General features: G+C 38.0%; 1 protein-coding gene across 4 annotated transcripts in view; it reads right to left on the reverse strand.

Moving 5' to 3' along the window:
* GMPS (guanine monophosphate synthase) overlaps nt 1–14919 on the reverse strand; it is a 71881-nt gene that overhangs the window by 53948 nt on the left and 3014 nt on the right. The window contains exon 2 of one of the 4 annotated variants that reach the window (XM_024979870.2): nt 12684–12746. The exons of the other annotated variants lie outside the window; for them this stretch is intronic. Within the exon in view, the coding sequence (XP_024835638.1) occupies nt 12684–12686 (3 nt within the window). The 5' untranslated portion in view covers nt 12687–12746. The remainder of the gene's footprint in view (nt 1–12683; nt 12747–14919) is intronic. 4 annotated transcript variants of the gene reach the window in all.

Consider the following 14919-nt stretch of genomic DNA (forward strand, 5'->3'; position numbering starts at 1 on the left):
CTCAAGTGTGTGTAGCCTGTTCACATGAACAAGAACCAAAGTATACTGTCCTCTGAATCGATCTCAAATATGTCACTAAAAGAAATCAGACATCCCAGATGTAATTGAGCACTCACAAGAAATAATGAATCATCAAAATTCTTGATGGAACAAAAGATCTGTAGAAAAACAAGACCTGGACAACTCAAGTCAAAAAGTAATTGAGGAGTCAGGCTAAATGTGAAGAAAGTTCACACTGAATTGACTTATATGAAAACCAATTTATTTCATATAAATAGATATATAGATATCCTTTCTCTATGCCTAAGTAGTATATGATTCTTCTAAAAAAGGCTAAGTCCAGGGACTTCACTGGTCATCCAGTAGTTAAGACTCAGCACGTCCACTGCAGGGGGCATGGGTTCAACCCTTGGTTGGCAAACTAAGATCCCACATGCCACATGCCACAGCCAAAAATAAAAATAAATAAAATTTTAAAAAAAATTTAAAAGTCTAAGTCAGGATAAGAATCCATTTTGCAATGCAGGGGATATGGGTTTGATCCCTGGTCGGGGAACTAAGATCCCACAAGCCACAGAGCAACTCAGCCCAAATGTCGAAACTAGAGATTCTGTGCACCACAGGAAGATCCTGTTTGCTGCAGCTAAGACCCGATGCAGCCAAATGAATAAATAATGTTTTTATTAAAAATAAGAGTAAATTAAAAGTCTAAGTCTCTGAAAAATATATATGCTGCTGCTGCTGCTAAGTCGCTTCAGTCATGTCCGACTCTGTGCGACCCCATAGACGGCAGCCCACCAGGCTCCCCATCCCTGGGATTCTCCAGGCAAGAACACTGGAGTGGGTTGCCATTTCCTTCTCCAATGCATGAAAGTGAAAAGTGAAAGTGAAGTCGCTCAGTCATGCCCGACTCTTAGCGACCCCATGGACTGCAGCCTACCAGGCTTCTCTGTCCATGGGATTTTCCATGCAAGAGTACTAGAGTGGGATGCCATTGCCTTCTCCAGAAAAAAATATATATGTATATATAAAATTCCAGGTGCAATCATTGAATACAAGTGACAATTACACCGTTGCTCATTTTACATAATAAATGTATAAAATGCCTTTAGGAAACAATGTCATACACCTGAGAAAAATCTAGAAGCCATGAACCATGCTTTGATGCAATAATACGCAACACTGTATGTACATTTAGTTGTTCAAGCAATGCTCACTTAGCACTGACTGTCTCATATTGCCTAAATTATGATCCCTAACTTTTGATCATTTTGATCACTCAATTTGTCTGTATTTTTTCTCCATCTTGTTTAATCTAAGTATGCAACCTATAGGCCTCCTCAACAAATATTTCAATAAATTACTATGTTTTAAAGTTTTCAGCGTTCACAACGTTTGTGAAATACAAGTCCCTAGTGACATATAGTGTTATCTTAGCCTTTTACTGCTCCTGGTTTGTTAATGAGCTCATACACTGAGGAAACACTTTTCCCTACTGAGATTTCAAGCTAGCGGTTGTTCAACATTCCTACTTTGTTTCTACATGTTATCTTCGATCCTGCTACTATCATTTCCATATCGCTTCTAATTTATTCTCCTTTACTGACCAATTTACAGTAATTCTGATTACAACTTGATCTTTTTTGAATAAACTATGTCTCTTGACTTTTCAAAGTCATTCCAAATTCTCTTCACCCCTATCTATAAATGTACTAATAGTTCCTTTCAAGTTCAAGCAAGCACCATCCCAGAGCATAATGAACACAGTCTGAATGTACTATCTAAATCAACAAATCAAAAAGCAGTTTAGTCTGGACTCAGGCTTCTCTGGTACCTCAGCTGGACAAGAGTCCGCCTGCAATGCAGAAGACCCTAGTTTGATTCCTGGGTCAGGAAGATCCACTGGAGAAGGGATAGGCTACCCACTCCAGTATTCTTGGGCTTCCCTGGCAGCTCGACTGGTAAAGAATCTGCCTGCAATGCAAGAGACCTGGGTTTGATCCCTGGGTTGGGAAGATCCCCTGGAGAAGGGAAAGGCTACCCACTCCAGTACTCTGACCTGGAGAATCCCATGGACTGTATGGTCCATGGGGCAGATACTACCACTAGCACCCACTTTAAAAGATAGCAAACAGACCCCATAAACACAAACTCTATTCATGCAAGTTTCTGGAGAATTTAACTTCTTAGGTAAATATAGTTATAATGCCAAATATAGTTTAATGGGTTTAACTGAGACACATGATCACTGGGTAAGAAAGTAAACACACAACTGTTTATTATCTTTCTTTTCTAACTTCAGAGGAAATAAAATTTACTCCTATGTCACAATTGGTAATTTCAATTTTTAAATCTTTTTAAATCAACTATTTTCCCCTTGGATTTCAATGAAGTTTTTGCAAAAAGTTATAGCAATGTTATTTGGTTGACAAACAGCATTTATGTAGCCAGTTTTAAATTAATAAAACTTGGTACTGTTGGCTAAAATCAAAATACACTATTGTTTACCTCATGATTCTTTCAATCCTTATGTTTTACCATAGCTGCTTCTCCCATTTGATGATAAGCATTAGCCAACTGAGGAACAAAGGTATCTCTAGACAAACCTAAACCATTATTAATTAGCCCAAATCATCCTACTTCTAAAAGTCAGCAATTTACACAAACACACACAAACAACATTCAGTAACAACTGTTGTCATACCATTAAAATATCAGAAGGAAAAGTTTTGAACCATGTTCAGTCTCATTATCTACTTAGTTACACTCCTCACATTTTTTTTTTAAATGTTGACCTTTAGATTTCCTGACTGACTCTGTACTGAGATCTCTGACTTATGACTGAGATCTACTATTTTAACAAAAAAATACTTCTTTGAATGGTGACTCAAGTGTGTGTAGCCTGTTCACATGAACAAGAACCAAAGGCTCTTTGCAAAGAAACAATGATCTAGAATATAGATTTATATATCCAAACATCACTGTCCCTCTTCAGTTCATCTCCCCATACTATCAGTATACTAAAGATGATCTCAGATAACAACACTTCCCATGCAGAGATGAAAGATAATCAAACAGCTACCTCTTCTTAAATATACCGAGTTTGTGAACAGACTCAATTTTGTCTCTAGTTACTACCTCTAAAATACTCTTAAGAAGTAACCTTAGCTTAGAAGAGATCTGTACATTTTTCCTAAGAAAAACTTTAAAGTTTAAACAGTAGAATGTCCTAATTTCAGTTATTTCGCACACAGACCATTTTTCAAGACGCAACTATTATACTTAATAAACCCAACCTCCTTTCTAATCCTGCCCTTTCCACTGTAGCATGAGCCTGAACTCCTTTGTTGAAAATCCTGAGTTATTAGAACTTGAAAAACCTATGAACAAAACTGGTGAAAGTTAGGGAAGGAATCAAGCATGCGTTCTGCCTTTTTACTATCAACTTGGCCACAAGTAACCATTTAGCAGATGAAAGAAAGTTCTTTATACACAGTTCCAGAAAGAACAGAATTAGAATATCACCATTTTGTAATCTCTCATAAAATAATGACCTAAGCTACTGCAGTCTACAAACCACTGCTGGTTTGCAAACTGCCACCAGTTCATAAGAAATAGAGCAGTTCATTCATAAATTTTATATAAGCATTCATAAACATATAACAACTTGACAGCAATTTTATTTCCTTGAATCTATAATAAAAATTTGGAGCCTTTATGGTCTATGTCTTAAGAGTTTTAAATATCATTTGTCTAAAAATTTATTCTATTTTACAAAGATAGCAGCCATGGCAAAACTGAAAACTTTTTTAAAAACTGGCTTTTATTGCAGATCTATGAGGAGCACAGAACTAGGTGTTGGCTATTAAAATCACTAAAGACTGATGAGAAATTTGACAATGGATGGGTAAGATGGCAACACTCTGATAAATCTTAACTACAAAAATAGAGACCAGACATACATGACTTTTTTTTGTAATTAAGGTGTAGATGATTTACAATGTTAATTTCTCCTATAAAGCAAAGTGATTCAGGTATATATATATTTTAAAAAGGATGTGTGTGTGTATATATATATATTAATACATCATTTTTAACATTCTTTTCCATTATGGTTTATCATAGGATATTGAAAATATTTGTTTACTCATTCTGGATATAACATCTTACATCTGCTCACCCCAACCTCCCACAGCATCCCTCCCGCCAACCACTCCTCCTTGGCAATCTGTTCCCTATGTCTGTTCCCTCCTTGTCTGTTCCCTATGACTGTGAGTCTGTTTCTATTTCATAGATAGGCTCATTTGTGTCATATTTTACATTCCACAAATAAGTGATATCGTATGGTATTTTTCTCTGACTTACTTCACTTAGTATGATAATCTCTAGCTGCATCTATGCTGCTGCAAACAACACTTCTCCATTCTTTTATGGTTAAGTAGTATTTCATTGTGTACATATAACCACATCTTTATCCTTTCATCTGTTGATGAAAATTTAGAGTGCTTCCATGTCTTGGTTATTGTAAACAGTGCTGCTATGAACACAGGGTCCATGTATCTTTTCATATTAGAGCTTCATCTGGATTTATGCCCAGGAATGGGGCTGCTGGATCATACGGTAATTCTATGTTTAGCAATATGAATAGCTGAGAAGAGAAGCTAAAGGCAAAGGAGAAAAGGAAAGAAATACCCATAAGAATGCATAGTTCCAAAGAACAGCAAGGAGAGATAAGAAAGGCTTCCACAGTGATCAACACAAAAAAATAGAGGAAAACAAAAGAATGGGAAAGACTAGAGATCTCTTCAAGAAAATTAGAGACACCAAGGGAACATTTCATGCCAAGATGGGCTCGATAAAGGACAGAAATGGTATGCCTCAAACATGCTTCTAACAGAATGCTTCTAATAGAAGCAGAAGATATTAGGAGGTGACAAGAATACACAGAAAATCTATACAAAAAAGATCTTCATGGCCCAGATAACCACGATGGTGTGATCACTCACCTAGAGCCAAACATCCTAGAATATGAAGTCAAGTGGGACTTAGGAAGCATCACTATGAACAAAGCTAGTGGAGGTGATGGAATTCCAGTGGAGCTATTTCAAATCCTGAAAGATGATGCTGTGAAAGTGCTGCACTCAATATGCCAGCAAATTTGGAAAACTCAGCAGTGGCCACAGGACTGGAAAAGGTCAGTTTTCATTCCAATCCCAAAGAAGGGCAATGTCAAAGAATGCTCAAACTACTGCACAATTGTACTCATCTCACATGCTAGTAAAGTAATGCTCAAAATTCTCCAAGCCAGGCTTCAACAGTACATGAACCGTGAACCAGATGTTCAAGCTGGATTTAGAAAAGGCAGAGGAACCAGAGATCAAATTGCCAACATCCGTTGGATCATCAAAAAAGCAAGAGAGTTCCAGAAAAGACATCTACTTCTCTTTTATTGACTATGCCAAAGCCTTTGACTGTGTGGATCACAGCAAACTGTGGCCAATTCTGAAAGAGATGGGAATACCAGAACACCTTATCTGCCTTCTGAGAAATCTATATGCAGGTCAAGAAGTAACAGTTAGAACTGGACATGGAACAACAGACTGGTTGCAAATTGGGAAAGAAGTATGTCAAGGCTGTATATTGTTACTCTGCCTATTTAACTTATATGCAAAGTACATCATGTGAAATGCCGGGCTGGATTAAGCACAAGCTGGAATCAAGACCGCCAGGAGAAATACCAATAACCTCAGATATGCAAATGACACCACCCTTATGGCAGAAAGTGAAGAAGAACTAAAGAGCCTCTTGATGAAAGTCAAAGAGGAGAGTGAAAAAGTTGGTTAAAAACTCAACATTCAAAAACTAAGATCATGGAATCCGGTCCCATCACTTTATGGCAAATAGATGGGGAAACAGTGCAAACAGTGGCAGACTTTATCTTCTTGGGCTCCAAAATCACTGCAGGTGGTGACTGCAGCCATGAAATTAAAGGACACTTGCTCCTTGGAAAAAAAGCTATGACCAACCTAGAGAGCACATTAAAAAGCAGAGACATTACTTTACCAACAAAGGTCTGTCTAGTCAAAGCTATGGTTTTCCCAGTGGTCATGTATGGATTTGAGAGTTGGACTATAAAGAAAGCTGAGCACCTAAGAATTGATGCTTTTGAACTGTGGTGTTGGAGAAGACTCTTGAGAGTCCATTGGACTGCAAGGAGATCCAACCAGTCCATCCTTAAGGAAATCAGCCCTGAATATTCATTGGAAGGAGTGATGCTGAAGCTGAAACTCTAATACTTTGGCCACCTGATGCGAAGAACTGACTCACTGGATAAACCCCTGATCCTGGGAAAGATCGAAGGCAGGAAGAGAAGAGGACGACAGAGGATGAGATGGTTGGATGGCATCACCTACTCAATGGACATGTATTTGAGCAAGCTCAGGGAGTTGGTGATCAACACAGAAGCCAGCATGCTACAGTCTGTGGGGTCCCAAAGATTCGGACATGACTGAGCAACTGAACTGAATAATTAGCAATGTTGAACATCTTTTCACGTGCCTACTGGCCATTTCTTTGGAGAAATGTCTATTTAGGTCTTCTGCTCAATTTTCAACTGGGTGGGTTTTTTTTTTTTTTTTTTTTGCTGAGTTGTATGAGCTATTTGTATATTCTGGAAATTAAGCCTTTGTCAGTTGCATTGTTTGCAAATATTTTCTCCCATTCTGTAGGCTGTTTTTCGTTTTGTGTATGGTTTCCCTTGCTGCACAAAAACTTTTAAGTTTGACTAGATCCCATTAGTTTGTTATTATTTCTGTTGCTTTGGGAGACTGACTTAAGAAACCACTGATGGAATTTACAGATACATGCAACTCTTACTATGAGGCACTAAGTAAATATCTGTAGGAAAACTAACGTTTATAACTGCTGAGCCGAATGACGGGACGTTATACTCTTTGCTCTGCTTGTGCATGTTTTTAAATTTTCCATATGCAACAGACTACACTGACCCCAGTTCTTCACTATTCCCTATAATCATGTCTTTTGTAGTGTCACTTTGCAGTCTGTCCCATTATAGGCAGAATATATTTCCATACTCTTGACACTGGGCTCAACCCTGACACCTGCTTTTGCCACTGTAATGAGGGCAGTGGTGACAATGTGCCAAACCTTAAGCCATCTTCATGTTTCCACTTGTTTCCTGTGCTTCTGTCATCATCATGAAAATGCTGTGAGCTACTTACTGGTCCAAGCAAAAGATGAGAGTAGTGGAGCTCAGCTGAGCTCACCCACAAACTCTTGAGCAAGAAGTAGGCATCACTTGTTTTTCTGAAAATGTTTCTAAATCAACCTAAAGCAAATTTTAAAAAACCATCTAACAGCAAAGCATTCATGGCAGGTTATGAATCAGTAGCAAATTATGATTCTGCTTTCCCTGGCCATTTATAGTAGAAATATGTAAGAATGTATGAGAAATTGTACAAGATGGTTATTATCATGCTTAGTTCTCTACGACCATGACTTCAAAATACATATTACACTGAATCTTTGCCTTTAGAGGTTAAAATAATTCCATACTTTTTTTTTGTAAGGGGGTAATGAATGAAGGAACTACATCAGGAAAGAGAAACCACTTAGAAGCACTATAAAATAACCTCTGGAAGGCCAAGCCTGGTGAACTCAAAGAGATACCAGACTAGACATAATAATATGTCTCACAGACAAATTGATAGAAATTTTCTTTTATAATACTTGAAAACAGTTTTCATATGAAAATAGTATACCAATGCCAAGGTTGCATTTTTAAAACACCCACTCTTGTTAAATCCACAATGCTTGAAATTCTATTTATTTTAATCAGCTTTACTATCCAATTATTTTTTATTTAAAATTCAAACTGTAGTACCAAATAAAGTAGTGATTCATTTCTATTGTTTTATGCTGCTGCTAAGTCGCTTCAGTCGTGTCCGACTCTGTGTGACCCCATAGACGGCAGCCCACCAGGCTCCCCCGTCCCTGGGATTCTCCAAGCAAGAACACTGGAGTGGGTTGCCATTTCCTTCTCCAATGCGTGAAAGTGAAGTCGCTCAGTTGTGTCTGACTCTTGGTGACCCCATGGACCGCAGCCTACCAGGCTCCTCCGTCTATGGGATTTTCCAGGCAAGAGCACTGGAGTGGGTTGCCATTCCATCCTCCAGGGGATCTTCTGGACCCAGGGATTGAACCCACATCTTCTGCGGCTCCTGCACTGGCAGGCAGAATCTTTATCACTGAGCCACCAGGGAAGCCCAACAGTGGAGAGTCACAAATTAAAAAAAAATAAAGCTGGTACTTTACCTTATAGCAAACACAAAGATTAGCTCAAAATGGATCAAAAACCTAAATATAAAACTAAGTAAAGCTAAAATTATAAAACTTTTAAAAAGCATAGGCAATTTCACAAGTCTTCATGATCTTGAATTAAGAAGTATTTTTCAGATATGACAACAAAAGCACAGTGACAAAATTTTAAAAAAATAAGTAGTACTTCATCAAAATTAAAAGCTTTTATTCATCAGAAGACAGCATTAAGAAAGTGAAAAACAACCCAAAGAATTGCAGAAAATATCTGCAAATCATATTTCTGAAAAGATTTGTCACTAAAATAATGAATTCTTACAATTCAATAAAGACAAACAACCCACCTTCAAAATGGGCAAAAGAGCTAAACAGACATTTCTTCCAAGAAAATATACAAATGGTCAAGAAGCACACACAAAAAATGTTCATAATCATCTGTCATTGCTGCTGCTGCTTCTAAGTTGCTTCAGTCGTGTCCGACTCTGTGCGACCCCACAGACAGCAGCTCAAGAGGCTCAAGAGGTACCTGGGATTCTCCAGGCAAGAACACTGGAGTGGGTTGCCTTTTCCTTCTCCAATGCATGAAAGTGAAAAGTGAAAGTGAAGTCGCTCAGTCGTGTCCGACTCTTATCGACCCCACGGACTGCAGCCTACCAGGCTCCTCTGTCCATGGGATTTTCCAGGCAAGAGTACTGAAGTGGGGTGCCACTGCCTTCTCCACATCTGTCATTAGGGAAATGCAAATCAAAACCATAAGGAAATACCACTTTATACTCACTATGATGGTTATAATCAAAGACATGTGTTGGCAAGGATTTGAAGAAACTGGAATCTCATATACTGCTGTCAGAATTGTAAAATACTGCAGCCACTTTGGAAAACAGTTTGACAGTTCACCGAAAGGTTAAACATAAAATTACCACAGCGCTCAGTCATGTTCCCACTCTTTGTGACCCTATGGACTATAGCCCACAAGGCTCCTCTGTCCATGACCCAGCAATTCTGCTTCTAGGTATACCCATGGAAATGAAGTTATTTTTATATAAAAACCTATACAGAAATATTCATAGCAACACTATCCATAACAGCAAAAGAATGTAAACAACCCAATGTCCATCCACCGATGAATGGATAAATAAAAGGTGCTATATCCATACAACGGAATACTGGAGGGACTTCCCTGTTGGCTCAGATGGTAAAGCGTCTGTCTACAATGCAGGAGACCTGGGTTCGATCCCTGGGTCGGGAAGATCCCCTGGAGAAGTAAATGGCAATCCACTCCAGTGCTATTGCCTGGAAAATCCCATGGACAGAGGAGCCTGGTAGGCTACAGTCCATGGGGTCGCAAAGAGTCGGACACAACTATATATCCATACAACGGAATATTATTTGCTAATAAAAAGGAATAAGGTAGTTATACATGGATGAACTTTGAAAGTATTATGCTAGGTCTCACAAGAGACCGCATATTCTAAGATTCTAGTCATATAAAATGTCCAAAGTAGGCAAATCTATAGAGACAGAAAATAGGTTAGTGGTTGCCCACAGTTGGGAGGGAGTGCTGTCACTTCAGTTGTGCCCGACTCTTTGCAACCCCATGGACTGTAGTTTGCCGGGCTCTTCTGTCCATGGGATTCTCCAGGCAAGAATACTGTAGTGGATTGCAATGCCCTCCTCCAGGGGATCTTCCTGACCCAGGGATCGAACTTGCATCTCTTATATAAGTCTCCTGCATTGGCAAGTGGATTCTTCACCACTAGCGCCACCTGGGAAACCCTGGGAGAGGCCGGGTAGAGGAAAATGAGGACCGATTGCTAAAGGGTACAGAATTTCTTCTGGGGATCATGAGAATGTTTTAAAATTGACTGTGGTGATGGTTGCACAAATCTGTGCATATACTAATAACTATTGAATTGTGCTCTTTAAATGGAGTGAATTTTATGGTATATGAATCATATCTCAAGCTGTTGTACAGTAGAATCTACCTGGTAGATACAGATGCTGACTAAAATTTCTTTCAACTTGCTTGTTGTTTCGAAATTTTCCATGAAATGTTAAAGGAGGGAAAAAAAAAATCACAGCATAAAAATGTTTCACTTTTACCAGTAATACATAAAAACAATGATCTATCTACAATCATTGTATTCATCTAAGAGTCTCCCAAATTAGAGACTGTTCACTGAAAACTTGTCCAAAGCAGATTTTAGAATTCTGTAGTCCCTGGCTTACATTCACAATAACACTCAGAGGCTAAGAATTAGTTCTCTAAATTACAGACAAGGTGAGGGTGACTTAACTTTACATAAACCTCCATGCGTTTTGAGAATGAAAAAGGTTCTGTTCTCCAGTTGATGAACAAAAGAAATAGGGAATTTCACATGTGCAGGCAGTTTTAAAAGTTTGGAAAATGTCCTCTGTAAATGTTATGGCAGACTAGAACAGATTATTTTACCTTTTGGTCAGTTTCAACACTGCTGGTTCTCAAAGTTTAGAGTTAATTTTGGCACTCAATTTTTAACTTCAGAATAACTCTTAGAATAGGTACTAATTTAGAAAACAAAACTTTTAATGTATACACATTAGGCTTGAATTTTAGCCAAATTTTAAATACAGTCACTAGAGAAATCAAAATTCAAATTCAGGATGATGTACTCTGTCACTGAAGTGCCTATATGGCCCAGTTTGCCCAGAACTGTCTTAATTTACACCTGTTATTCCAACGGCCGACCCAAGGCAACATATATCGCATGCCTTTCATTTTTAATATATTATTATGAATAATTGCATTAAGGTAAGATAGTATGGATTTATTATACTTCCACCTTCTGCCATGGCTTTGCCTGGTACTCTGTTGAAGTGCAGGTGCAGTGAAGAGTTCTCATTTTAACTTCTGGTTCATTCTAAAAGCCAACCACTGAGAACCAATCTCTCTTTCCTGACATGTTCCTGATAAAACGAAGTACAAAGTACACTTAGAACTTGGACACTGACAATTACTGGTAGCTAACTATCCAGCCATGCGTGCTGATAGAAGGAATGTCTGAAGCTGCTGTTCTGGCCAGCCACTTGGTGTACCTGCCAGGAGTACCACTGCCATTCCTCAGGTTGCAAAATGCACATGACCTCCAGGCCTCTATCAGCCGAGTCAGTGGGATATACAGCTGTTTGTGAAATACGTGTGGGAACGAGACTGTGTGTTCCTGTGCAAATGTACAGAGAGAGCAATCTGAACTTACACTATAGTAATTTTGCCATTTATTTAATTGGATATACACAACGCAACAAATTTTTTTTTGGATAATATTTTACAACAATTATTAGAAAGTTAAACGATTTTAGCACCTCCTTTTCTGTTCAAGTGCCCCAGTTTACACAAAAAGTATATGGTCACACTACTATAAACAAACACCTTATTCCCTATAAAGTTGTAGTGGACCATATTAGCGAGTCTATAAATCTAAATCTAACTACATAAAGTATCTCCTAGGTCCTCAAAACCATTAACCTGAAGGGATGGCAGGCAAGGGTCAGCCAACAAGAAAACCAACTAATACCACACTATTTCTATAGTAAAATTATTTTTTTAACCAATGTGATTCTTGAACAAATACAAAAAAAAAAAAAAAAAAACTATTCCACAACAAGTAAGAATAGTCCACACCTAGAACTATATATGCGATCACAAAAGATTCTAAGTTCTATTAGTTCTTTGTTGGTTCACAAAGTGCTTCAAAATCACGTATTAACCCTGAGGACTTCCTTCACTTTGAGCATTTAAACAGAGTTTAGGTTAGAAGGAGGCATGAAAATAGTTTAAGCACCGTGCTGTGCTAGGTCACTTCAGCTGTGTCTGACTCTTTACAACCCTATGGACTGCAGCCTGCCAGGCTCCTCTGTCCATGGGGATTCACCAGGCAAGAACACTGGAGTGGATTACCAAGCCCTACTTCAGGGGATCTTCCCCACCCAGGGATAGAACCTTTGTCTCTTAAATCTCCTGCGTTGGCAGGTGGGTTCTTTACCACTATCGCCACCTGGGAAGCCCTTAAGTACCCGTAACAAAGGAGAATTTCATCATTTTGGATATCAAATAATTATTCATTCCTTTCTCCAAACAGCACTGATTAATATATAATTCATTAAAGAGACTTAAAAAGTATCAAATACATTAGAATAAGTACAGGACAAATCTGTATTTTAAAAAAATTCTTAAAAGACAATTATTATCTGTAATTGACAAGTTGGCCCATGCTAAATTAAAGACAAAGTCATCTGAATTCCTGGAGGAATTTCAAAACCTTTCAAGTCTAAGAACAGAGAAACAATTAAAAAAAAAAACAACCCACCATTCTTTTTGTCTGTAACAGCTTTTCTAGTCTAGGTGAATACCTTAACAGATGAGACGAAATCTGCAAAGGAAAAAAAAAAAAAAATCCACTTTGACCTTTGAAAAAAATGTACTATAGGGTGGGAAAGATCCCCTGGAGAAGAAATTGCAACTCCAGTATTCTCACCAGGAAAATCCCAAGGACAGAAGAGCCTGGTGGACTACAGTCCATAGGGTCGAAAAGTGTCAGTAGGACACAATTGAATGACTAAGCACAGCACAATAGGGTTACCTTTATAAAGGATAGTTGTTCAATTTTCAAAGTATCCCACATTTGCAAATTTTAAAATGCAAATTTAAATTTTCAACATTAGATATCACTAAAGATCCTATATAACATGCAGTTAACAATATTTATTTTTTTAAAAGCCTTTAATCCAAGTACAATATACCCTAGTCAACATCTCAGTGAAAGTAGTAGGGCAGATCCTACCTCTATTCCAACCAAATGAGTTTAAGGCTTAGGACTTCCCTGGTGGCACAGTGGATTAGAATCTACCTGCCAATGCATGGGTTTGAGCCCTCGTCCCGGAAGATCCCATAGGCAGCGAGCATCTAAGCCCATGCACCACAACTTCTGAGCCCATGTGCCACAACTAGTGAAGCCCAAGCACCTGGAGACTGTGCTTCGCAACAGGAGAAGCCACAATGAGAAGTCCATGCAGTGCAAGTTTGAGTGGCTGGACCCCTCTCACAAGGAGAGAAAGCCAGTACAAAAGCAATGAAGACTCTGAACAGCCAAAATAAAGTGTCTAAGGCTTAGATGGGACCAAAAGTGGAAAATCTGACAAGCAGCTCAAACAGCATTACTCTCACAATCTTGCCTTAATAATAGTGAAAAAAGTCATTAATATTTGCTATATTCATATTTATCACTGAATGGTTGTAAAAAGTTTTTAAAGAAGAGCTGACTGCCTATGCTCTTGTTCATATAAGATCTTAACTAAATAATATTATGTCAGGTCTTTAAGGAAAAGAATACTCTCTGCCTTGGATGCTTAACCTAACCAGCCCTGAAGAAAAAAGAAAAGCCAGATTCTAATTCCAGCTGTTTTTTCAGCTTAGGAAGCTAGAAAACATGAAGATACTTTCCAGCTCTAAAATGATACTCTGTGGATAAAACTAATGAAAACAGTCCAAATACTTTTACAGAATTTAGGTAGGTCTCTCCCTAATGTCTATCAGGCAGAAATGTTATTTTAGAAAAAACCCTGAAAAACACTGAAATGTACAATAGGAATCAAAATCAGCTCTTTCCCCATTCTCATTTATCAACTAGGACTTACAGCTATCAGAGGCACAACAGATGTACAAAGTTAGCCTGGGTCCAGTACTTGTATTTTATGCCAGAAAGAAAGCTGCTTCAGTGGTAAGCTATAGAAAATAGATGCCTACTTAGATTTCTGGGTGGACCATCAGAATATCATATTTAACCCACTTTACTATGCATATTCCCCCATATTTAAACATCTCTTTACCTGACATGTTCCTTATGATCAATGACATATCACTGTTTACAACACCATTTACAGAGATTTTTTCCCCCTCTTTAGGAGCGTATGAAATAATAATAGATTTGATGAAATGTTATTTTCCTGGATTGCTCCTCCTGAAAATGCTTTCAATTCGATTGACATCTAATTGTTAGCAAAGTTAAAAACAAAAAACCATGGTTAGCTTTCATGTGCTTTCAATGCCTGAGGTCCAGGTTGGATCCCTGATCTGGGAACTAACATCCCAGCCACGCAGCATGGCCAAAAAACAGAAAAGACACATGTTTGATTATACTACAAAACAACCTTGAAATAAAGGTAATCAGCGATTCACCGGAGTTTCAAATATATGAAACTGGTAAGATTCCCTGTAAAATTCCAGTTCAACGAAACAAAAACATACCAGCTAGAAAAAATAGTGTATGTTCTTCACACCTGAATCAAGTAATTTGGAAACTGAATCTTTAACTTTCTGCTGTCACTTAATTTTGGAAAATACTGTTTTCAAATCAACACATATTTTTCAAAGTCTGCAAATTAGGTTTGAATCCTAATAGTCATTTCCTTTTCCAGCACAAAGATGACTCTTTTCAACGATTTTACGACTCAAAATTAAAGAGAAGAAAAATGCTTTGTAAGTTAACTTGTGTACACGAAAGAGCTGTACGTTAAGATTTAGAGTAGCTTCTTTTAAAACCTTCA

The sequence above is a fragment of the Bos taurus genome, chromosome 1 (assembly GCF_002263795.3).
Source record: "Bos taurus isolate L1 Dominette 01449 registration number 42190680 breed Hereford chromosome 1, ARS-UCD2.0, whole genome shotgun sequence".
Classification (NCBI taxonomy): Eukaryota; Metazoa; Chordata; class Mammalia; order Artiodactyla; family Bovidae; genus Bos; species Bos taurus.